Here is a 23,182-nt window from a genome sequence, read left to right as displayed (position 1 = left end):
TTCCTCTCTTTGAAATCAATAAAAAAATATATATTTTTAAAGAATTACACTTGGTAAAAACTCAGGCCTTTATTTTATTATTTTGGGCTATTCGGCTTAGTTCATCCATATGGGGGAATCCTTGGAGGTAAGGATTAAAGGAGTTGAGGAATTATGAACGATGCTTGTGAATATCACAAAATACCCCACTCTTTAGGGAGCAGCCGCTTGGCCCGCTATTCATAGAGCCAGATTGAGGCCTTGGGCCAACACTGTTTCATTGTGGATTGGTTTTAAAAATTAATTTTAAAAAGTAAGAATGAGCCTCTTCAGGCTTGGAGATCCATATGGAAACACTGATGAGAATAGGCAGAGGAACTACTGTGGCCCTCAGTTAAATTTTTTTCTGAGTTCACAGAAGGGTGTTCCTTCCCAGCTTGTGATAGCTGAGCTCTGGTCATCCTGCGAGAAGGACAGAGGCTCCATGACACTGAACTAATTTGCAGTCAGTCGCAGAGCAGATGAGCCACATTAAGAAACAGACTTTACACAGGAAACCCAGAGGCCACGAGACTTGGGAAGGACAATGAACTAGAAAAGCTTTAGGGAGCAAAACTCACCTTGAGGGAGTGGGGACAAGTGTGGACTTCACAGTCCTCTCCATTTGAGGATCAGCAGGCTTTTGTCAGCAAGATGGGATGGACTTTTCTTGGTTCTTTTATGAGGAAGGCGTGGCAAGTTGCTGTCAACAGGGTGTGTCATAGTTGGGCAAGCAACGTTCTCTGGGGGTCATTTTTTTCTTTTCCAAAGGTGTATTTTTTAATTCAGTTTCAGAAAAAAGATGTCACATCTTTTTTTCTAGTTTGGATTAGAAACCTGGACATTAGGGAGCTGCTTTTCTTGAAATGCAAGAAAAAGAAATAACCTTTAATAGGTACAAAGATAATATTCTGGTTGTTCCTCTTGCATCAAAAGCTATATATCTTCTCCCCAAAGCACCGCTCCAAGAGCCAACTCCCCCTCTTGATCTCTCTGTAGCTGGGACAGGCTAATTCCGCTTTCACCCGACCTATTTCTGTCAATAATCTTTGTGTCAATCATTTCCTTTGTTAGTGGGAGGCTTCTTTAGGGGGCCATGTTGTCCTCAGCAAGAGGTTGCAGAGCAGTTGAGAAAGTTGGGGTAGCTTAGAGTTGTGGTACTCTGGGGCAACTTACATATGGCACCCTGTGAGCCTGTCACCCCAGGTCTCACCCCAGTGTACTAACTCCCCCACCGGACACCAAGATCCTAAAAGGAAGTGTTGGTAAAAGAAATTCCAAACCTAAAAGAAAGGTTTGGGCTAGTCCCAAAGCAAAATCTCAAGGGACTGAGATAATGCTCCAGAGAACAGCAGTTTTGCAGTTGATTTTATACATTAGAGTCAAAGGAAAGACATAAGAAAGGTTATATGAAATCCATTGGTGGCAGATTAAGGAGGGGGAAATCTTCAGGACTGGATAAAAAGTAAAACAGAGAGATACATACTTCTTTTACATTGGTGGGTGTGGACAGTTAGCATTTCACATGTATAGTTCATAAAGAGGGATGTGGGTAAGAGATAATAATGAGGAATGTTGGGGTGTCTCGCCCTGTACTGTACCAGGATCTGGAGAAGAGATCACCTTGACATTTTAAGAAGGTTATTCTGGATGCACAAAAGCAATGGACCGAGCTTGTCAAGGTAGAGATTAATCTATCATATAGGCCTTAGGATGTGACACCCATAACTGGCTCAGTTAGGTTTTGAGGTTGTTGTTTTTTATGATCAAAACATCCCATTGTGGCTACTTTTAGTTAACTAGAGGCCCCATGCATGAAATTTGTGCAAGAGTAGGCCTTCCTTCCCCTGGCTGCTGGCACCAGCTTCCCTCTGGCACCCAGGACCCAGGCTTCCCTCACAGAGGGAGGCCCCGCCCACCTGCTGCAGCCCCCTAGTCAGTGGCCTGGGCCTCCCTCTGCGGGGTGATCATGGGGCGATGGCTCGGCCCCAACCAATCACATTGCACCTGCCTTGGCTGGCCTGGCGCCAGTGGTATCATAGTGTGGTCCCGGAGGCCGTCCGGATGGTCTTTCCACTGTCGGCTGTTTGGTCAATTTGCATATTATGCTTTTATTATATAGGATGAGCTTGTCAGGCTTGCCGAGGGAGCCCATTTGGTTCACAGAAGACAGCATGTCTTATTCACGCACCTCCGTGTCTCCACTCTCAGCACTGTACCAGTCACCCAGTAGGCACTCAATAAATGTAAGTTGACATGTAGGGCATGATACCTGGTGCCTTTTGTAGAACAAATATGGTCTAAAGTGTTCCTGGCGTGTCATCGTGAATTTTAATGTCTTCTTTAGTGTGAGAATTAATGTTTAAGTGTGACAACAAGGGGTTAATTTGGCTGAAACAGTTCTTTCTCTGATGTTAACTGGTAAGGTAACGGGATTCTAATCTCATCAAAGCATTTTGTTTCAAATGTGGAAGTGTGTTTCTACACATTGGCGCATTTTTAGGTAATAGTTCAGCTAGAGTTTTTAAAAAGCTGAGTCGTCTGAATATTGCTAATATGATTTAAGCATTTGTTAACATGGGGGTAAACCACTAAATTTAGATTTACGTATGGTTAATTTGTTAGGTGTAGTTCCTTGCAGAAAAATACACAAACTGTGATTTTGAATATGACAGACACACACTATTTCTCTTAAAAGAACTTTTAGAAGTTACATGCTTTTTTCTTTACTTCTTCAAAAGAGGAAGACTTCTGCACGTAGATTCCAGGAAGATTAGATCCTGCCTTCTTTATCATAAGCCGCATTGGAGGAGGGGCTAGATGAAAGCCAGGCTTCTTTTGCTGAACCCCAGCTAGCGATGGAGTCTGGCTGTGTGGGGGTTGAAAAGGAGTATGGTGGAGGACAGGAGGAATGGCCCAAACACGTTACCAGAAGGAAATCTACACAGACCGGTTGACTTGTGTTTCAAAAGTATGGGCTTGAATGTACAAACAACCATGGTCTGAGGTCCCCAGGCCACAGCGATGCCAGGGCTTACATCATTTTCTGGATAAAAGCACATTGGGGTGGGGTACATTCTTTGTCTAACGTGTTGCCAATGCATGAATTTTGCAAAGGACTCAACTTATTCACATTTAAACAAAGCTACACTAACAAAACATCAAAGACACCGAAAGTCACGGAACAGATGACTTTGCCAAAGGCCAACCCTAGCGCTCAGAGATACATGGTCAGTGGAAACCTATCACTCATGTCACCTGAGAGGAGTTCATTGGTACAATGCGGGGATCATTCCTTCACTCTTTCCTGCCTCGTGGCCTCAGAGTCCCAGAACAGGCTGTGGTGCCACCATGGGTGGTGGCCCTGTCTAGATAATTCCCAGGAAAATGCAGCTGTTGCAGCCTAAAGAAGAAAACCCCGCCTTCCCCTGAAAGTAGCACACAGGGACCCCCTTACGGTACCCCCCCCCCCCAACACACACTGAAAACAAAACCATAATAACAGCAAAGAAAAAGAGTAGGTGTGTGGTTGTGCAAGAAGCTCCTTTTTGTACTTGCCATTCTACCTGGAATGCATGCAAAATTCGTTTACAGGGTCCAACTACATCATAGCTAACCCTCACTGCCTCCCTTTTTGTTCTTCTCCTTCTAATTTTCTTCCTGAGGCTCATTTCTCTTCTTCCAATATTCATTTTTTGTGGGTGGTTCTGTTAGATATGACAAGGGTCTCAAGGTCTGGGCAGTTCTAAATGTTATTTCTTGCTAAATGTTAAAATATAGCACAGTATTTTGCAGATGCAGCAGTAAACAAATAGGATGAGCTGGCAGGAACTAAAAAAAAAAAAAAGAAAGAAAAGTAATCAACTGCAAAGAAGAAATCAACATGTAATTGACCAGAGTGTATGAGGGCAATACCAAGGCTCAGTTGGGGGAGGCAGAGCTTTGCTTATGAATCCCATCTCCTTTCCTTGCTGCAAGAAAATAAAACCACCTCGCAACAACCACATCTTGTTCCCACTGGAACACCCCAAGCAGAGAACCCCTTGAGTTCAGTAGCAGTTCCACTGTAAATCCCGTTTCTTTCTCATTCTCATTCCTTTCCTACTATGTGTCAGGTATTGCTCTAAGATTTGGGGAAGGATTAAATGCAGCAGAGAAGACCCCTGATATTGTGGACCTTATATATTCTGTGGCAGGAGATGGAGAGGAAAAAATACCCAAAATAATAAATAAGGGAAGTTCAGATAATGACAAGAGAGAGCTGTGAAGGGAATCAATCTGGGTGATGTGATAATGTGACAGATGGGCCTGGGGGTTGGAAAGGGGGGAGGCTGCTTTGGAAAGGAAGTCTGCTGGGGGGTGAGAGGGAGGAGAATTAAAATCGAGTTCAGACCTGAGTGATAGGAAAGATTCAGGCAAAGGGAAAGCATTTCAGTCAGAGAGAAAGGCTTTGCAGCAAGAAGCCATGAAGGAAATGCTAGGAAGTGAAGGGAAGCCAGTGCGGTTAGAGCTTGGAGAACCATGACAGGAGTGATGATAAGACATGAAGTCCGAGTTTGCAGGGGCCAGATCACATCTGGCCTGGGAGGTAATGTAGGGGTTTGAGTTTATTTTAAATGCACCACAAGGCCAGGTCCTACCCAGCAAGGTAATGAATTATTTATCCAGAACACTGACTATCCATTGTTGAGCTCCTCTGCATTATCCACAGACTGAGCCTATAAAGATTTCATGACAGTCGAACATACATAAAGGATTTATTATATAAGGGAGTTTGGGACACACAAGAACAGCTGACAAACGTGAGCCCTCTGCTTCACTCTAATCATGGACGTCTTCTCTCATTTCTCTGACATAACAAAGCTGCCTCATTCCTACATTCTGATGCCACCTGTTCCTTGTTCATTTTTTATAAATTCATCATTTGCCTTTGGAGTTTCATGTTTTTATCTCCAAATGATGAACATAGATGTATTTTAAAAATCAGTTCATTTATCCATATTTCCATGTAGGTGATTAGGGGAAAGGTCACGATGATTTGTTCCATTCTAAACCAAAAATTCCCATTCAGCAGCGATGACTCACATTGTTGTGAATCATCCAAGTAGTGGGATGACCTGCCAGCCATAGCAGGTCTCCATAGCAGCTCTAATATATTAAGTACTTTATTTTTACCATTAGCACTATTCAGTTTCCAACTGTCTTTGACACAGCCCCAAGGGTTTTCTAAATAAAATCCAACCAGAAAAAAAAAAAAAACCAGTGCCACTTAATGAACATTTCTCAGCAAATTCCTTGTAGTTGAGATAAAAATATCCAGATTGTTCAGGTGACTTAAAATTACCCAGTTTCATAGCATGTGTTACCGCAACTCACAATGAATCTTAGTGTATCTAAAAGTCCCACAGTAATCAACTCCAATTAGAATGCCTCTCCACCCAAATTAAGTTACCAATTAAATAAGTTCTCCCAAGTGAGAAGTATAGCCAAGGTAAATTAGATTAGCCCTATCGTTATGTAAGTCCTACTCGTACTCTCCAGTTATACTGTAGTATTCTTACCATTTTTTCTTTAAACAAAAACAAAAAAGAATGCACGATTCATGTGTTTCCTTCCATTTAAGAAATTCAGTTATGAATTTTCAAGTGAACAGCCCATACTTTTGAATGGTACTCTGGAACGGTACAATGGTGTGTGTGTGTGTGTGTGTGTGTGTGTGTGTGTGTGTGTGATACTAATTGCCACATCACAAAAATCCATCCCATCGAAAGAAAAGACAATGACAAAAAGTCTTCTCAGGATACCTCAGTGGAATGGATGCTTTTATTTTAACTAATATGTCTACACAAATACACTCAGTCACAAATGAGAGCTCCTTAGGCCTGACTATAATTTAAACTCTGAAAGATGAGCAGGACTGTTAAGAGACCTTCACTGACCTGGTAACCTATGTCCCTTGATATGGGAAGGGGAGTTGGGTTCTCTACTAGTCCCCTTGCTTAGGATTAATTGAGAGACTTCAGCTTTGGTGTGAAGCTGTTAGCTGTCCTAATCAAGGACAATATACAAAAATTGGACTCTAGAAATGAGGGACAAAAGGGAAGAAAATGTAGAAGTGGGTAGAGATAAAAGGGCAGCACTGAGCTGCAGAAAATGTCCAAGGATGGCAGACTCTAGTTAAGATCAATGGGAGGAGATTCTTGGTGTATAGGTAGAGAAATTAGACAAGGCAAAGATGGCCTTGGCCATCCAGAATGAAGGCGTCAGGGGAGGGAGTGTCTGCATGTGGTAGACATCTGAATTAGAAACAGCAGAAATGAAAACCAGCAATGGTTCCGTCTTGAGCCTTTCTAGCTTAGATGTGGCTCTTCTCCCACTGGACAAATAAATTTTCATGAGGAGATCCAATCATTAATTGCAATAAACTCTCAAGAGGTCTATAGGTTGAGGGTGGTTCTATTCTCAAACATGAGGCTGGTTCTGTTCTCAAACATGGGGGTGGGCCAGTTGCTGGGAGAGGAGGAATGAAGGTGTGGAATCCGAACATCTTGAATAAGTCATCTAGTAGCTCTGGTCACTTTGGACATTCCTGGGAGATACATAACAGGTCACCATAACAACACAACACACACTGGTACCTGTTTGTTCCCCAAGGCCCACATGACAATGAGTTTCTACCATCTTCGTTTACAGAGACATTATTCAGTCCAGGTTACAATCATATTTTACAAAAGAGAATTTGACTACACAGATATCTATAACATGGATGGGATTAACCACAGGGGCCGGAAGTCAGAAGGGCTATGTTTCAGTCCTGCTCAGCTGTGTGAACCTGGAGCTGTTTAACATCTCTGGATCTCAGTTTGTTCATTTGTAAAGTGTGGTGGTGAACCCACTGCCACCTGTACCCCCACCTCCGTATACTCCCTCCCTGTTCTTGAGAGGATCCCCACGTGGAAGCTCCCCGGGGAAATGTAAACGCAAACAGAAGATGTGGCACTGAACCAGACTGGACAACTGCGTGAACTCTCACGTAACCACCTGTCCTTAGGAAGGGACATGCTGCCCACCGGTTCCCTAAGTCTCAACAAAGGCCATTTATTTGTAATTCTCGAGAAAAGTAATTTTCAGATGATAGTCTTGGAATAAGTTCAAGCGGTGTCTCAGATCACTTCCAGTTCTAATGAAAAATTACTTTGGTTGGAGGTGTGGCCAAGCTGGGTTCCCCCCGGAAGCCACAATGACAAGTCAGCCTCTATTCTAGCAGTGGTTGGTCTAGAACAGCAGCTTCATAGGTGTCAGCGCTGCGTCCTATCTCATACTCTAAACACTACCATCAACATCTTTATCCAAAATACACTTGAATTTTATATACTTACTACAGGAGAGAAAAGAACTAGAATTTACCACGTGCCCTCTCTGGGCTAAGCATTTATAAGGTGTTTTACATACAGTCTCAAGGCAACTTTAAAAGGTAGGTACCACTGTTCTCATTTTACAGGTGAAGAAACTGAGACTCCGAGTGGTTATGACTCGGCCAAGTTCACACCACCAGGACATACGAGAACTCTGAAATAAAAATGCAGTTCTTCTGACTTCACGGTCCATGTTTTCTCATGCTACCTAGAAGAAAGGGAAATGAGGGTGACTGGTTAGCCAGAAAAGTTAGGGAAAGGGATATGCAGTTAGTAAAGAGCTCACCCATTCAATACCATTCTGCAATGTCCAATTTTCCAATAATCAGAATATGAAGAAATCTTCAATAGTAAGTCACTAATAAACATAAGCGATCTGACTTTGATGATCCATAAGGTGCTTTCAAATTCTGCTGTGCCTTAAAGTTCTCACTAACAATACTGGTTATCAGTGCACTGAAGTGCAGAGAAGAAAAAGGCAGGTAACGGAAGCCAGGTCACCTGCCTCCAGGCTACCATCACTGCACAGCTTTTATTGGCTTTCATTACATCAGGTCAAGGAAACAAGCAGAATCTATCAACATGGTCCTCCCTGTTTAGACATACAGTATATTCTAAATACATCCATTCTCATGCCCAGTGAGAACGAAATCAATTCAAAAGGACCTCACCTTTCACTAAGTTCTACCCTTAACATCCTTAAACAGTCACATCACTGTGCACAGTATTTTTGGCAGTCCCTATGTCTATCACGAAGCAGAGCTGAAAACAACTGGAGAATGTAACCGGTATTTTAACGCCCCCCTCATTGGGTGGGTCAGACTGCATGAGGCAGTGTGGCTGTGTGGAGGGACAGAGGTCCGGACCTGTGGCCAACTGCTGCTCCTGCCAAGCTTCTTGACTGGCCTTTTCCTCTGCTGTCCCAGTGCCTATACCCCCAGCAACGCTAAACAACGAAATATCTGCAAGCGACCGTGTCTAAATAAGGAGCTCCGTATTTGAATCTCCAAGCAGCAGCCAATTCCAGAAAAGCATTTCTTTCTTGGCGCACTAGAGCAGACTGGGGTGAAAGTTGTACCGGAGGCTGGAGAAGAGCCCGATGTGTTTCACAAGGTTGGGTTCCACCACGTAGGCCCGCTCCCCCTTGGCCCTCAACAGTGAGTACAGGGCCATGTCCTTGCCAAAGCCCTGGTGGCAGTACACCTGGGACAAGTAGGTGAGGGTCCGGCGGGCCGCAGGGGCAGGGAAGAGCATGGCTGGGGTGCAACACTGCGAAGCGGGGACCACGCTGTACAGGGAGGGGCTCAGCCGCCGCAGTTCCAGGAAATAGTGCCTGCCCACCAGTTCCACCAGGCCCATGCTGTACAGGGAGAAGAAGAGCAGGACGGGCCAGCTAAAGCCCTGACGGCTGGCAAACCGCATGTATATCCAGGTTAGTATAGGCCCCAGCACCATGCCCACACCGATCCACTCCAGGATCCGCATGGGCTCCGGGTTGATGTAGTGCTGGAGCCTCTCGGGATGGTAGAGCTTTAGATAAAGGGCATCTCTGAGGTGGGACTCGGAGAGGCGAGCCCGCAGGAGGTGCTCCAAGACGGGGAAGATCTGCTCTTCCGGAATGGCATCGTCTTCCACCATCAGGACGTAGTCCGGGTTGTAGGTCTGCAGGGAGGACTCCAGGCAATAGACATAGTCCTGCTTCTCTTTCTCAAACGAGTTGGTCGAAGGGTCGTCGCCGTAATCGTCCTCAGTGCCCTCGTAGCGGTTGGCCACGGGGACGTACTTGGACAGCAGCTTGGCATCCACGTGGCTCACGCTGCGCTCCACGTTGCACAGGAAGAGCTGGTGGCCCTCGCACTGGGGGCCGCACTGTTGAAGAAGCCGGTGGAACCGGGACACCACCTGCAAGACATAGTGGAAGCCAGGCTGCCTGTCCACCGTGACGATGGTGATGACCAGCCAGGGCCGGGGGGTGGCCTGCCAGACGATAGGCACTGAGCCGTTGGCGGACGGCAGCTCCTCAAAGTAGTGGAGGGCGGCTTCGCCCTCTTTCAGGCTTTGTTGCAGGTAATCTTGGCTCATTTGGTTCAGATGCCAATGGCGAAGGTAGAAGTAAGAGTGTAGAAGCCGGTGACAGGCCAGGGGGGCCAGCAGGCCAAACGTCACCACGGTCAAGATGAAGAGCTGGACAGCTGTGCTGCCCCAGGAGAGCCGCCTCAGCCTCCGGAGGAGCATGGCCGCGGGGGAGGCGGACGTGCTCATGAGGTCAACTTCTGGTCAGGTCTGGTCCCAAGAACAAACCATCCTGGACTGGAGGCCCAATTCAGTGCAAGTCAAACCTAAAGAAAGAGGAGGGAGAGAATGGTAAAGGGACAGGACTCAGCGTATCCCAAACCAGAAATTCCAGTTCTAGGTTGTGTCGCTATTAGAAATGAGCAGGGGTGGGGAAGCCTTTTTGCTGCCAAGGGCCATTTGGATATTTATAACATCCTCCTCAACTTAAACATTAGCCTGCTACTACAGACCTAAATAGATACTTTTCAAAAGAAGACAGAAGGAAGGCCAAGAGACATATGAAAACATGCTCCAAGTCACTAATCATCCGAGGGATGCAAATCAAAACGACAATGCGGTACCATCTCCCACCTGTCAGAATGGCTATCATCAACAAATCAACAAACGACAAGTGCTGGTGAGGATGCGGAGAAAAAGGAACCCTCGTGCACTGCTGGTGGGAATGCAGACTGGTGCAGCCACTGTGGAGAACAGTATGGAGTTTCCTCAAAAAACTAAAAATGGAACTCCCATTTGACCCAGTAATCCCACTCCTGGGAATATATCCCAAGAAACTAGAAACACCAATCAGAAAGGATATATGCACCCCCATGTTCATAGCAGCACAATTCACCATAGCTAAGATTTGGAAACAGCCTAAGTGCCCATCAGCAGATGAGTGAATTAAAAAACTGTGGTACATCTACACAATGGAATACTGTGCTGCGGTAAAAAAGAAGGAATTCTTACCATTTGCAACAGCATGGATGGACCGGGAGAGCATTATGCTAAGTGAAATAAGCCATTCAGAGAAAGATAAATATCACATGATCTCACTCATTTGTGGAATATAATGAACAACATAAACTAATGAACAAAAACAGATCCAGAGACAGAGAAGCATCAATCAGACCGTCAAACCTCAGAGGGAAGGTAGGGGAGGGTGGGGGTAAAGGGGGAGAGATCAACCAAAGGACTTGTATGCATGCATATAAGCCTAACCAATGGACATAGACACCAGGGGGGTGAGGGCATGAGTGGGGGCGGTGGGGGGCAGTGGGGGGAGAAGGACACATATGTAATACCTTAATCAATAAAGAAAATTTTTTTTAAAAAAATTAGCCTGCTATAGGCTCGCTCTCCCTCCTGGGAGCACACCCTCGCTTTTCCCTTTTCTTCCGACAGACACACATTTTCTCAACCCTAAGGGACCCCATGAGACTTGCAGCCAGGGGAGCAGTGGGCAGCAGCAGCTCCTCCTGGGCTAAACCCCCAGAACCTATCCCTAAGGCCCCTTTTCTCTGACTCCTCCAGTGAGCTGACTGCAGCCCCCCCTAGGCTCACTTCTTTCCCATAAAGCTTCTAGAAAGCCAACGCAGCCCCGTCCAGACTCTCCTGTTGCTTCCATCCTAGACCCTTCCTTGTTTCACTGTCCCAGCTTTAGTACATGTGCCCTCACAATCACCTGGATTCATGCTGTGAAATCTTTCCTGCACAAATAAAAAAATAAAAAAATTAGCCTGCTATATTTGGTCAAACATTTAATTAACTCACTCCTAATGCCTTGGCAGAGCCAGACCAAATAATTTCGTGGGCCGGACATTCACCACCTCTATATTAGAGACTTAAATATTTTCTCCAGTGCACTATCTTTGGTTGTATCTGTCAATGACCTCTTGGATTCTTTTGTTATTTCTGTGAGTAATGAAAGTTTGGTACTCCAACCTAGTCTCTACATCTGTAGATGCTTTTTTGTTTGTTTGTTTGTTTTTGTTAATCCTCACCTGAGGATATTTTTCCATTGATTTTTAGGAAGAGTGGAAGAGAAAGGGAAAGACAGGGAGAAACATCGATGTGAGAGAAACAGCGATTGGTTGCCTCCGACCAGGTCCAGGGCCTGAAGGGCCTGCAACCAAGGTATGTGCCGTTGACAAGAATTGAACGCGGGACCCTTTGATCTGCAGGCCGACACTCTATCCACTGAGCCAAACCAGCAAACATGTCAAACTCAAAGGCTAACACGGGCCAAATAAACAAGGTTCAAGCTTATGTGGGCCGCAAAAAAACAAGAGCTCCAATTTTCATAGAAACGTAGGTTTATTTCGATAGAGACATGCTGAATACAAAGGGCTGAAATAAATGAGTAATCGTTAACATAAAATAATAGTACAATTTAATAAAAATTAATATTTTTTCTTGAACATTAACTTACCAGACATTGAATAACTGCACAAATTAATAAGCGTAAGGCAAATAAACCCATTTTTCTTGTTCTCCGAAAACGAAATATTTCCTGTTGCGCACACCAAACAAGTCAATACAAGACTAATGACATGGCAATCAGCTGCTAAAATATTCACTGCTAGTATTAGTGGAGAGAAATGGTGCACCTGTGCGTAAGGCGCGTAAGGGAAATGAATGCAATAGGATTATAGTAATCAGTCATTAGCGAGCGTTGTAGTTTGTTATTAATAACTAGAGGCCCAGTGCAAGAAATTCATGCACTGGTAGGGTCCCTAGTGGCTGTCGGCCACCGCCAGGTAATCCCTCCCTTCCCTTGGCTGGCCTGCCCCCTGGTCGAACTCCTGGAAGAACTCTGCTCAAGGGGACAATTTGCATACTACACTTTTATTATATAGGGTTATGTATAGCAGGATATTGTACCAGTATGTGTTGGTCTGGATCCCAACTTGGCCACTCACTTAGTGGGAAGTCACTTCACTCTCCACACCTTGAATTCCTAACCTCAAAAATAGAGATAATAATACCTATCACATAGGGTTTCTGTGAAGATTAAACATGTTTCAGAGCATGAACAGTGTGATGATTGCGGGGAGGGGACAGGGGGAAAGAGGTAGAGGGTGTAGAATTCCAAACATCTCTGCAGTGTAGCAGGTCCTCAAATGATGTTGTCTACTTCTAATATTGATGAGATGCTGTAGGAACCTAACTCTTATTTATATCAATTAGAGTCTATGGTAAAATTGGTTTCATTATACATTATTTCCCCTTAAAGTTGAGAAAAGCCATTAGTGATGTTAAGTGAGGACTTACTATGTGATGACACAGTAAATTCAAGGAAGCAGACAGACAAGTCTCATTGCAGCAACAGGAGCAGATTATACCGGGAAAGCCCAGAGGTGAGAGAGACTATCCCAGTGCTAGATCTGAATGGCACTCAAGAGGGAGATAAGCAGGGAGAGATCTGACTAGGACACAACCCCAGCTTGCTGGCTTGTGACTTCTAGAGTACTGCAGACTGGCCGCTCCTCTCTGGGACCTGCTGAGGTCAAGGGAGTTAATAAATCACAGGTTGCACATCTCCACGGCCTCGCCAGCTCCACATCACCGCTGGTGGAAAACAAGGACTGAAATGGGGTTGAGCTCACGATCCTGCTAGCCAAGTTGGCCCTGGGAACAGAGTCATCCAGGTGGCTTCCGGCCTGTTCTCCCTACCCAAGAGAGCTGTACCCACTTCGAAGGAACAAAATACGGCCAACAGATAAGGCCTGCAGCTTGGAAAGTGCAAGACACATATGAAGTGCTAAGATGACAATGTGATCATAATGACAAAGCCCAGCTCTGTGTTGGGTATGAAACTGCTATCCATCCTCCTTCCTCACACTTTTCTAGTGACAGTTTTTAGTAACGCAACCATGTGACACTCTTTAGTCCAGGGGTGGGATTTTTCAGGAGTGTGTGTGTGTGTGTGTGTGTGTGTATGTGTGCGCATGTGTATGTGTGTGTGCGTGTGTGTAGGGCGCATATAAATGTGCATGCATACAATTGATTTAAAATATGCATCTGATCATGTCAATCTCTTGCTTAAAACCCTTCTTTAGCTTCCCTTTGATCTCTTAATAAAACCCAAACTTCTTATCATGGTCCACAAGGCCCTTTACGATCTGGGCCCTGCCTTTCTCTGTCATCTTGTTGTACTGCCTCCCTTCCTCAGTATGTTCAAGACTAGAAGTTGGCATTCTCTTTCTGTAAAGTGCTAGACAGTAAGTGGTATTTTAGACTTTGTGCATCACACACTGTGTCTGCTGCATATTCTTCACAGACTTTTGTTGTTGTTAATCCTCACCCGAGGATATTTTTCCCATTGATCTTTAGAGAGAGTGGCGGAAGGGAGTGAGAGAGAGGTAGAGGGAAATATCCATGTGAGAGAGATACATTGATCGGTTGCCTCCCACATGTGCCCCGACAGGAAGAAGGGAACTAGGTGGCTTAGGGACTAGGGTGAGATAAAAACATTTTATTAAATACCTATTTACCCCTTTGGGTTTAAAGGTACTGAGTTATAGAAAGTAAATTTTCAACTTTAGTATATTTGACATAAAGATCCAATCCCAGCAATTTTATGTATAACAGGAGCTTGTTAGAGTCCTTGCTAACGCTTGGTTCAGCCAGCCTCCCCCAGCCAAACATAAGCTTATCTGTCTTGATCTCCATGGATACCCAGCACCTAGCACTACTGAAGGGTCAAGTCCACAATATTTACTGAATGAACAAACTGACTGAGGGCACACCCTTACCCCAGATAGGACTGGAGAGGCCCCGAGAGCACCACGTTCTCCCAGGCCCTGGGCTTCCTGCTTGAATTGTCTAGCACAGTGGTCGGCAAACTCATTAGTCAACAGAGCCAAATATCAACAGTACAACGATTGAAATTTCTTTTGAGAGCCAAATTTTTTAAACTTAAACTTCTTCTATCGCCACTTCTTCAAAATAGACTCACCCAGGCCGTGGTATTTTGTGGAAGAGCCACACTCAAGGGGCCAAAGAGCCGCATGTGGCTCGAGAGCCGCAGTTTGCCGACCACGGGTCTAGGACAAGCATGTCAAACTCAAAGGCTAACACGGGCCAAATAAACAAGGTTTAAGTTTATGTGGGCCACAAAAAAACAAAAGCTTCAATTTTCATAGAAACATAGGTTTATTTCAATAGAGACATGCTGAATACAAAGGGCTGAAATAAATGAGTAATCGTCAACATAACATAATAGAACTTTTTAATAAAAATTAATATTTTTTCTTGAACATTAACTTACCAGACACTGAATAACTGCACAAATTAATAAGCGTAACGCAAATTAACCTATTTTTCTTGTTCTCCGAGAGCGAAGTATTTCCTGTTGCGCACACCAAACAAGTCAGTACAAGACTAATGTAGTGGCAGGCGGCTGCTAAAACATTCGCTGCTGGTATTAGTGGGGAGAAATGGTGCGCCTGTACATAATGAATAGCACTTTACCATTATAGTAATTAGTCATTAGCGAATGTTGTAGTTCATTATTAATAATTATGTACAACAGGATGTTGTAAAAATGAAGTTACGAAATTTTTATTAAAACGTTTCTTACATACCGTTATTTTGGATGGGCTGCAAAAATATTAGTTGTGGGCTGCATACGGCCCATGGGCCGTGAGTTTGACATGCTTGGTCTAGGACAGTGGTTGCCAACCGGTGGTCCGCGGACCACTGGTGGTCCGTGAGGTCCGAAAGGTTGGCGGCCGCTGGCCTAGGATCTTGCTAAGGGGCCTGGTGTGCTGCTTGCAGGGCTGGCTCCAGAACTTTGGTGCGAAAGAGACTTGTGTGTTCCAGGTAGCAGAGGGGAGGGAGAGGACTTCCTTAAAGCTGTGTTTATAAAGCAAGCAAGACGATGCTCCTTAGATTTCATTATTTATTGGGATGGAAACTAAAGAACCTAGTGGTGATATAAAGAGGACCTTTAATCCCAGGCAATCTCCCTACTGGGAGCAATGAAATCATTAACATCTCAGAAATCTTAAAAATCTGGTGTGAGACTGCTGTTCTATGGATGATTAATGAAGGAGAGGAGTTCCGTTCAGAGAACACATGGTCCCTGCTGACACTGATCAGCTCTTGCCAGGGTGATGAACAGCCCCAGATTTTTTTTATCCTCTCCCGAGGATGATTTTTATTAGAGAGAGAGAAAGGTGGGGGGAGGGGGGGGGAGAGAAACATTGATGTGAGAGAGAAACATCAATGGTAGCCTCCTGCACACTCGCCCACTGGGGATACAACCTGAAACCTAAGTATGTGCTGACCAGGAATCGAATCCGAATCCCAAACCTTTTGGTGTACAGGACAACGCTCCAACCAAATGAGTCACCTCGCCAAGGCAATAGCCCCAGATGTTCATAGCTTACAATAACAACATGCATTTCTTGGTCGCTGGTCTGTGGGCGGCTACAGCTCAGCTTGGGTTCAGCTCCAGACTGCAGGTCAGAATCAGGCCACTGCACATACATCCCATTCCTGTCAAGCTGCAGAAGGGCCACCTGGGCGTGCTCCCTTGCTGGATGGCAACTATACAGGAATCAAAATATGCAGATACATTTACAGCCTCGCTTAAGTGTGCCATAGGTCAAGTCCACTCACCGTGCACTGGCCAAAGCAGTGAGCCAGAGAAATGCACGCCTCCACAGAGCAGAGGAAGGGGAGGCAGCCGACTGGTTTCCAAGCCCTCAGGGAAAAAGATAGGATCTCGCCATCGGCCCAGAGAGCCTGGGAAATTTCTAGAATGCTCGCTCATAAGGCATCTGGCTCCCTATCATGATATACTGTATAGGTCAGAACAGGCTACAGCAATGACCCCAGAGTCCCAGGGGTTTATAAAAACTGAGGTTTGATTCTTGCTCGCATTACTTGTCCATTATGGGTCCACTGTCTCTGCTCCATGTCATCTGCGCTCCGGGACCCAGGCAGGCAGAAGTGCCTCTTCCCTCAACATGGCTGGCTTTGTGGCAGAGGGGAAAGGGGCAGATAGGGAGCCACATGCTGGCTCTCACAGCTGCCGCTCAAAATCACTCACGTCATGCCCACCTACATTCACTGTCCAGGGCAAGTCACATAATTACTCTGACGTACAACAGGGCGGAGTTATGTAATCTTCCACAAGAAAGGGGGTCCTAAAAACATATGGCCAAGCCTGAAGTCCATGACTAGGGAAATGTATGTCTCTCCAGGGAGGGGGGACAATGCAATCTAGCACACCCACCTTCAGCCATGGGAGCTGGGATCAGATCCCCCATTCAACGATCAGATGTCTCCTCTGCCTAAAATCCAGCTACATGACGTTACGTAGGCATTCAGGACCATGTTCTTGTTAGCTTTTAAAACCTCTTCTTAAAGGATTTAACCAATGGCTGCACAGTGGCATGCGGTGACCAATCCCACCTAAAATTCAGTTCACTTTACTGACCTGGTTTTAAGACAACTGGCGTTAGGAGAACAGACCGGAAAGCATGGAACTTTCCATTGGTAGGTTTGAGGGAAGGAGTTCTCCACTCCCAGCCCAGTCACAGGGGTGGGACAGACGAAGAGCTGTGCCTACAGTACCACTCTGATTGCCTTTCCCAGAATTCCATAGTCTCCACGAGGATGCCGGCTCAGGCCCATACTCCAACAACGCTGTCTACTGCTTGGCATCGGTGAGGTGGCCTGGACGCAACCCTACCTTCACAGCCCCGATCCTAAGGCACAAGGATTACTGAAATTCTTGTCTATCCCTTGCTAGTGCACTTTGAAACACAAACAGTTCCTAAACTGGATTATGCCTGTTCCCACGTCTAGGATGGAGCTGTCAGGGCAGGCAACGAAGGACAAAGACCCCAAGAAATACCCATGAAGCAGGGCGAGGATGAACAAACGGGCCGATAGCGGCAGTCACATTTTAGTGCCTCTTCTGAAAACGAAGCTGAAGGGTCACAGGAGCAGGGGAGGCAGAGCACCAGGCTGAGCGGAGCACCAGGAGATAACGACCCCGTGGCACATGTTTCCCAAGTCAGCCTCCTCCACAAACCGCACCACCGCTCTCCAGGCACCTGGTCCGAAAGACCAGGACGTTCTGACTTCTCCCGCCTATCCACGTCCCAAGTCCTAGCCGTTCCTCTTCTCTCCTCCCCTTGCCCTTCTTCGCTTCCATTCCCCGGTTACTCCTCACAACCTCCATCCAGGCCAGCTGACTGCACCAGGCTCCCAAAAGGCCTCTGACTTCCAGAGGGAGCTGTTTGGGTCCCAGTGAGACAGGACAGAAAGAAGTTCAGGGAAATCTCAACAAGGGGAATGAGGATGTAGGAGCAGAGCTGACATCCTCTCACCAGAGCCCCCACTTGCGTGCATGATCAAAAGGAAACAGTTTATCCAAGAACCCCCTGAGGTGGTCTCAGAAGTTAAGGACAACAAGGCCCCCTCCCAACCAGAGGCAGAGTCAGAATTTGGCACAGCAACGCTTAGCAACAACCGCTCGGGCCCCGGAAACACGTAAAGTCACAAGAAAAGGTAGACCACGTGCGCAACTCACCCGCGAGTTGGCCCATGTCCATTTGGATGTGAACTCCTGCTTCTTTCACAGCCTCACCCCAGCCCTGGCCTCTTTCGTTTTCTCTGCCTGAATAAAACCTGCTTTGTTCTCACTTCAACCCGTCTTGAAATTTTTCCTGCGCAAATCAAGAACCTGGAGGTCACCTGACAGGAGGCCCTGACACGCAGGCAGGCCCGGGGCCAGGCCCTGGCACTGAAGTGACCTGGTAACAGCAACACTTGCTAATTAGGTGAATTTGTGTCAGGAGATCATTTGATCTCGCCAAGGCTGTTTTGCCTCTCTGCAAAATGGGAAATAAAAGCTATCTCATTTATGGGGGTGTTGTGGAGATGAAATGAGACAACAGTTATGAAAGGCCTTTGTCAGGCACAAGACACTGTGCAAATGATGGGAATGGTTTATATTAGCAGCATCCGACACTCGGCAGCACAGGTCTGAACGTGGCAGTCTTATCTGTAGAACTGTTCAAGGAGTCCCCAATGACTGTAGAACGAACTCCAAATTCTTCGCCAAGATTCTTCACAATCCAGTTCCCACTATCTTTCCAGACCCACTTCTTCTCCCAGAGGCTACATCAACCATCAGGAGTCAGCTCAAAGATACTCTTCCAAAAGCCAACCCTGATCTCGGCCGACCAGAAAAAAACTTTTTTTTCTTCTCAAGTGCTAGGGCACTTTACTTGAACTTTCAGCGAAAGACATTCCTTTGTCACTTTCTACTTTAGACTGTACCTATTTATAGCTACCACTTAAGCTCCAACTACATATCCAAGTATTGTACTAGACTCACATTATTTCTTCGGACCAAAATAACACTCTCAAATAGTAATGGAACGAATCCCATTTAGATGTGGGGGGGAAGCTACCAACTTCCAAACAGGATATTTAAACACGGGACAAATTTCATAGCCCATGTTTTTCCCATGGTGCCTGCTGCCTTCCCTGGCTTTATTCATGGCCCTTGGAATGTATAAAGCCCTTGTTAGTGGATTCAGTCTGATTTCTCTTTGGTTTCCCTCACAGACCAGTATAGTACTCGACACACAGAAGAGGCTCAGTACCTGACCATGGTCAAGTCGGTTGACCTCTATGTGCCCCAATTCTTCAGCTATGAAATTGGTCACATGAGCACAGATCAGCTCATTTCTAACATTAGAAATGACAGAAGTCTTTCAGAATGTGGGCAGTGACATTAATATGTAAAACAAATTACATAAATACACGAATCAGTTCCATCTAACCAATCACCAAATTAACTAATGGGATAAAAGATACCAGACAAAGTGGTATCTAAAATACACAGAAATAAATTTAAGACATATTTAACATAAGGTCAATTCAATTTACTTCAAGAGGAAGTGGCCCGGTTCAACAAATGGGCACTTTCATGTAAATTGGTGCAACCTTTGGAGGGAAAGTTGGAATGGTGTCTATAAAAATGCTATATGGACATACCCTTTGACACAGAAATTCTACTTGCAGGAATCTACCCTGCAGAAATGCAAACACATGCTACCAAAGATGGATAGGGAATGTTCGGGGCAGTTTTATAGGAAGAAAGAGGGCAGATGTTTAGGATCATTACACCAGAGGATGATATGGGACATTAAAAAGAAAAGAGAAACGTTTACATATACTGACAAGAGAGTCTTAGCTAGGTCTCTTTTATGGACTGAATGTCTATGTTCCTCAAAACTCATATATGAAAACCCTGATTCCCAGTGCGATGGTACTGGGAGACAGGGTCTTTGGGAGGTCATTAGGTCCTGTCCCTGGAGCTCTCCTCATGGGATCAGTGCTTTTGTAAGTGAGATAGGTGAGAGCTTGCTTCCTTTCTCTGCTCTGCCAGTGAGGACACAGCGGGAAGGCGGCCTTCTATAAACCAGGAACAGGGCCTTCACCAGAGCCCAACGAAACTGGCCCCTGATCTCAGACTTCCAGCCTCCAGAACTGGGAGAAATGTTTCTGCTGTTTAAGCTACACAGCCGATGGTAATTTGTTACAGCAACTGAGCAGATGTAAAAAGTCTCTAAGGGAAAAATGCAAGCTACGTCAATGCAAACTGTAGAAAAATGTTCACAGTCTGATCATTTTATGTGTAACGGGGAGTATAATTTATTAGTAGTGCGGAAGAGAGGAAAGTATGGGGGATGGAGGTTTCCAGTTCTGCTTTCTATATGCAAAAAGTAGATATTACTTTTGTAATCATTTGTTGAATTTAACAAATACCCATTCAACAAATACTGAGTCCTGTGTGTCAGGCATTGGGAGGGTGAACGTGACCCTACTCTCAGGACCCTTGTTATCAAAAACCGAGTAGAAATATGAATGTAGTTTGTTTGTTTTGGTGGAGCAGGAAGAGGTTGGTTCCCTTAAGCAGAGTAGTCTAAAGATCATCTGGAGTTAGTACTAACAGAAACTGCTAGGAAATGCTACTTTGGTGGCACATATACTAAAATTGGAAGGCTATATTGAAAATTAACATGGTCCCTGTGCAATGATGACATCAAGTTAATGGAGTACTCCATAATTTTATTATTGTGAGGGTGGTTACATTTGACAAAATTCATCAAAATATACATTTAAATTGTGCATTTTTCTTGCACGTAAACTGTACCTTAAAAAAACTGATTTTTTTTAAACCCAGGAAAATGATGATAGTGGGTAATAAGAACCTGCCAAACCAGACATTAAACCTCTTATAAATCTTCAGTAATTAAAATTTGGTGCACTGACACCAAAATATACTGAAATATATGCAAAAATCCACATACAGATACAAATATGTCATCATTTGTTCTATCATAATTGTAGAAATTTAAATCAGGGGTAAAAAAAAATTGGCTTAATAGCTTTGCAGCAACTGGCTAACCAGTAGCTCTCCATTTTACAACTCAACCTAGAATAAATTCCACATTTAAATTTCTAAATGAAAGCTTTAAAGTACGTGGAGAAACTACAGGAGAATAGTTATATAAACTTGGGTTAGGAAAGGCCCTTTTCAGCAAGGCCCTCAAGCAGAACGATACAGAAAAAGAATAATAGATTTGACTAAATAAAAAGTTAAACTTATATATGGTCAACGATAAAAAACTGACAAAAAACATTAGGGAAACTGGGAAAGGCTGTGCAACATAAATGACAGAATTACTACTTTAATGTGTAATATATAAAGTGTTTAAAAATCACGAACAGAAAGTCCACTGAAAAGGGGGCAACAGAATTAAGTCAATTCACCCACACAAATGCAAAAGGCCAAGACATATAGGAAGAGGCGTTGATTGCCCCTGGGTCAGCAACACATTGGAAAAGGTGGTAATTTCCCCTGGGTAATCAGACATGCAAATTAAAACGATCTTTTTTTTTTGGGGGGGGGGGGGGCATGTTATTGGTTTAACTGTGTGCATGCAGGGAAAATTTAACATATCCAGAAAAATCTCCACCATCTAAGAGATGAAGTTTAAGTTATCTTTATTTTCTCCTTTACATTTTTGTTTCCGGAATGTTTTGTAATAAACTTTTCCTTTTAAAAAATTTCTAACAATTTTAGTAACGTTAAGTGTTAGACTTGTCTCTTCTCACCTCCTCCGGTACCTGGCAGAGTGCACTCTGGAAATGCACCCCTAAAAAGGCTCTTCTCCCTGACCAGGGGTTTAATTCCCTGGGGGAAATGCGCGCAGGTCTGCACTGTGAGGTCCCTGCAGCCGCCCGGCGGACCCCAGTGGACCACAAGGGACAGAGGGGGGTGCCGGGGGCACGCCCAGCCGGCACGAGCTCTCGCCCTCCGGCCCCGCGGGCGGGCGCAGTGCGGCACCGGCGCCTCCCGAGCCCAGGCCGGGGGGAGGGCGAGGCCAGCCGGCGCGCCCCTCGCTCTCCCTCGCGGACAGCGAGCGGGAGCGGAAGACCCGAGTCCCGGATCTAGCGTCGTCCGCCGCTGACCTTGGGCAGTCCCCGCCGCGCCTGGGCCTCAGTTTCCACACCTGCAGGCCCAGGCTGACGGTCCCGATCGCTGCGCTGGCGCCCTCCGGCCGGTCTTTCCGGGACCTGGGAGGGTCGCCTTCCCGTGCCCGGCCGCCCTTTCTCGGCCCCCGGGCTGCGAGGTCGCCCGCAGACACCCATCACCGCAGGAGCGCGTCAGGGCGCGCCGGGCCGGCCCGAGGGGTGGAAGTGCCGCGGGCGGGCGGGCGGCCATTAGGCGATCTGCTCCGAGGCTGCTGGGCCCCGCCAGGCTGGGCAGGAGCGGGGCCGGGGAGGGGAGAGGGGGGTCTTACCTGGACTCGCCCACGGCCGGCTGGCACCTTCCTGTGGGCCTTGCGGCGCAACCAAAGCGGGCGCAGGGTGGGGAGGCGCCCTCGCCGCGACCCTCATTCATTCCTGCGCTGACGCGGGCCCCGGCCACGCACGGGGAGCCCTTCCGGGGTCCCCACAGTTTTCTGGAAGGAAGCGGCCGGCTCCACGGCTGGGGCCAAAGCGAAGCCCGCCTACCCAGGGCGCACGACCCGGCGCAGGCCCTCCCGGGCTGAGCCAGCCCGCAGCTGCTCGCCGCGCCAGCTGCGGCCCCTCATCCCGGTGCCGCGATCTGGAGTCTCTCCGGTGAGCGCTCCAGTCGCGATGCCAAAGGTGCGGGGAAGATCGTGCGCAGCGGACACCTACCCGGTGGGGGCGGTCAGCTCCATCCTCGGTGCGCGCGGAGGGCCGCCTCCGGTGTTGCCTAGACCGGCTGCTTCCGTGCCATGCAGGAGCCACCGCCGAACCCAGAAGCGGTTTGGGGGCGCGCCTGAGCCTCGCCTCCTCCCGCGCCGCGCAGCTCCATGTGACCGGCGAGCTGCGGAGCGAAGGCAACCCCCAAAGCTAACTTGGGATAAAAATGACGGCGAAAGGCGCCCACTGATGGGCAGGGAGGGAACAGCAGGCTCAGGGCGAAGGAAGTTGAAAGGAGGTAGGGATTGAGTCTCTGCGCTGTGGGCAGCCTCAGCTGTTCTCTGCTGGAGGGATTTGTTTTTGCCGATAATAAAAACGTAATAGGTTCAGGGACATGGAAGCATGAAACAGACGGACAGATGTTAGAGGGAAGGGGGAGGCGGAGGGGAAGAGAGATTAACCAAAGAATCTGTATGCCTCTG

The 23,182-nt window shown here is 46.4% G+C and overlaps 1 protein-coding gene across 2 annotated transcripts; it reads right to left on the bottom strand.

The window, feature by feature from the left end:
- Window positions 1-5,823: 5,823 nt before the first annotated feature.
- On the bottom strand, window positions 5,824-22,912 carry PGAP4 (post-GPI attachment to proteins GalNAc transferase 4). Of its 2 annotated transcripts, none has more exons than XM_079790158.1 (2): window positions 22,713-22,912; window positions 5,824-9,772 (listed from the first exon to the last, which is right to left on the bottom strand). In XM_079790158.1, the coding sequence occupies exon 2, from the start codon at window positions 9,693-9,695 to the stop codon at window positions 8,484-8,486; it is 1,212 nt and encodes a 403-aa protein (XP_079646284.1). In that variant the 5' UTR covers window positions 9,696-9,772; window positions 22,713-22,912; the 3' UTR covers window positions 5,824-8,483. The 2 variants fall into 2 exon arrangements, with proteins under 2 accessions (XP_079646284.1, XP_079646285.1); XM_079790159.1 differs by lacking the exon at window positions 22,713-22,912 and adding an exon at window positions 22,331-22,705.
- Between the last annotated feature and the right edge of the window lie 270 nt (window positions 22,913-23,182).

This window comes from Cnephaeus nilssonii (assembly GCF_951640355.1).
Source record: "Cnephaeus nilssonii genome assembly, chromosome: 14".
In the NCBI taxonomy this organism is placed as follows: Eukaryota; Metazoa; Chordata; class Mammalia; order Chiroptera; family Vespertilionidae; genus Cnephaeus; species Cnephaeus nilssonii.
This window is presented reverse-complemented; position numbering and strand designations above follow the sequence as displayed.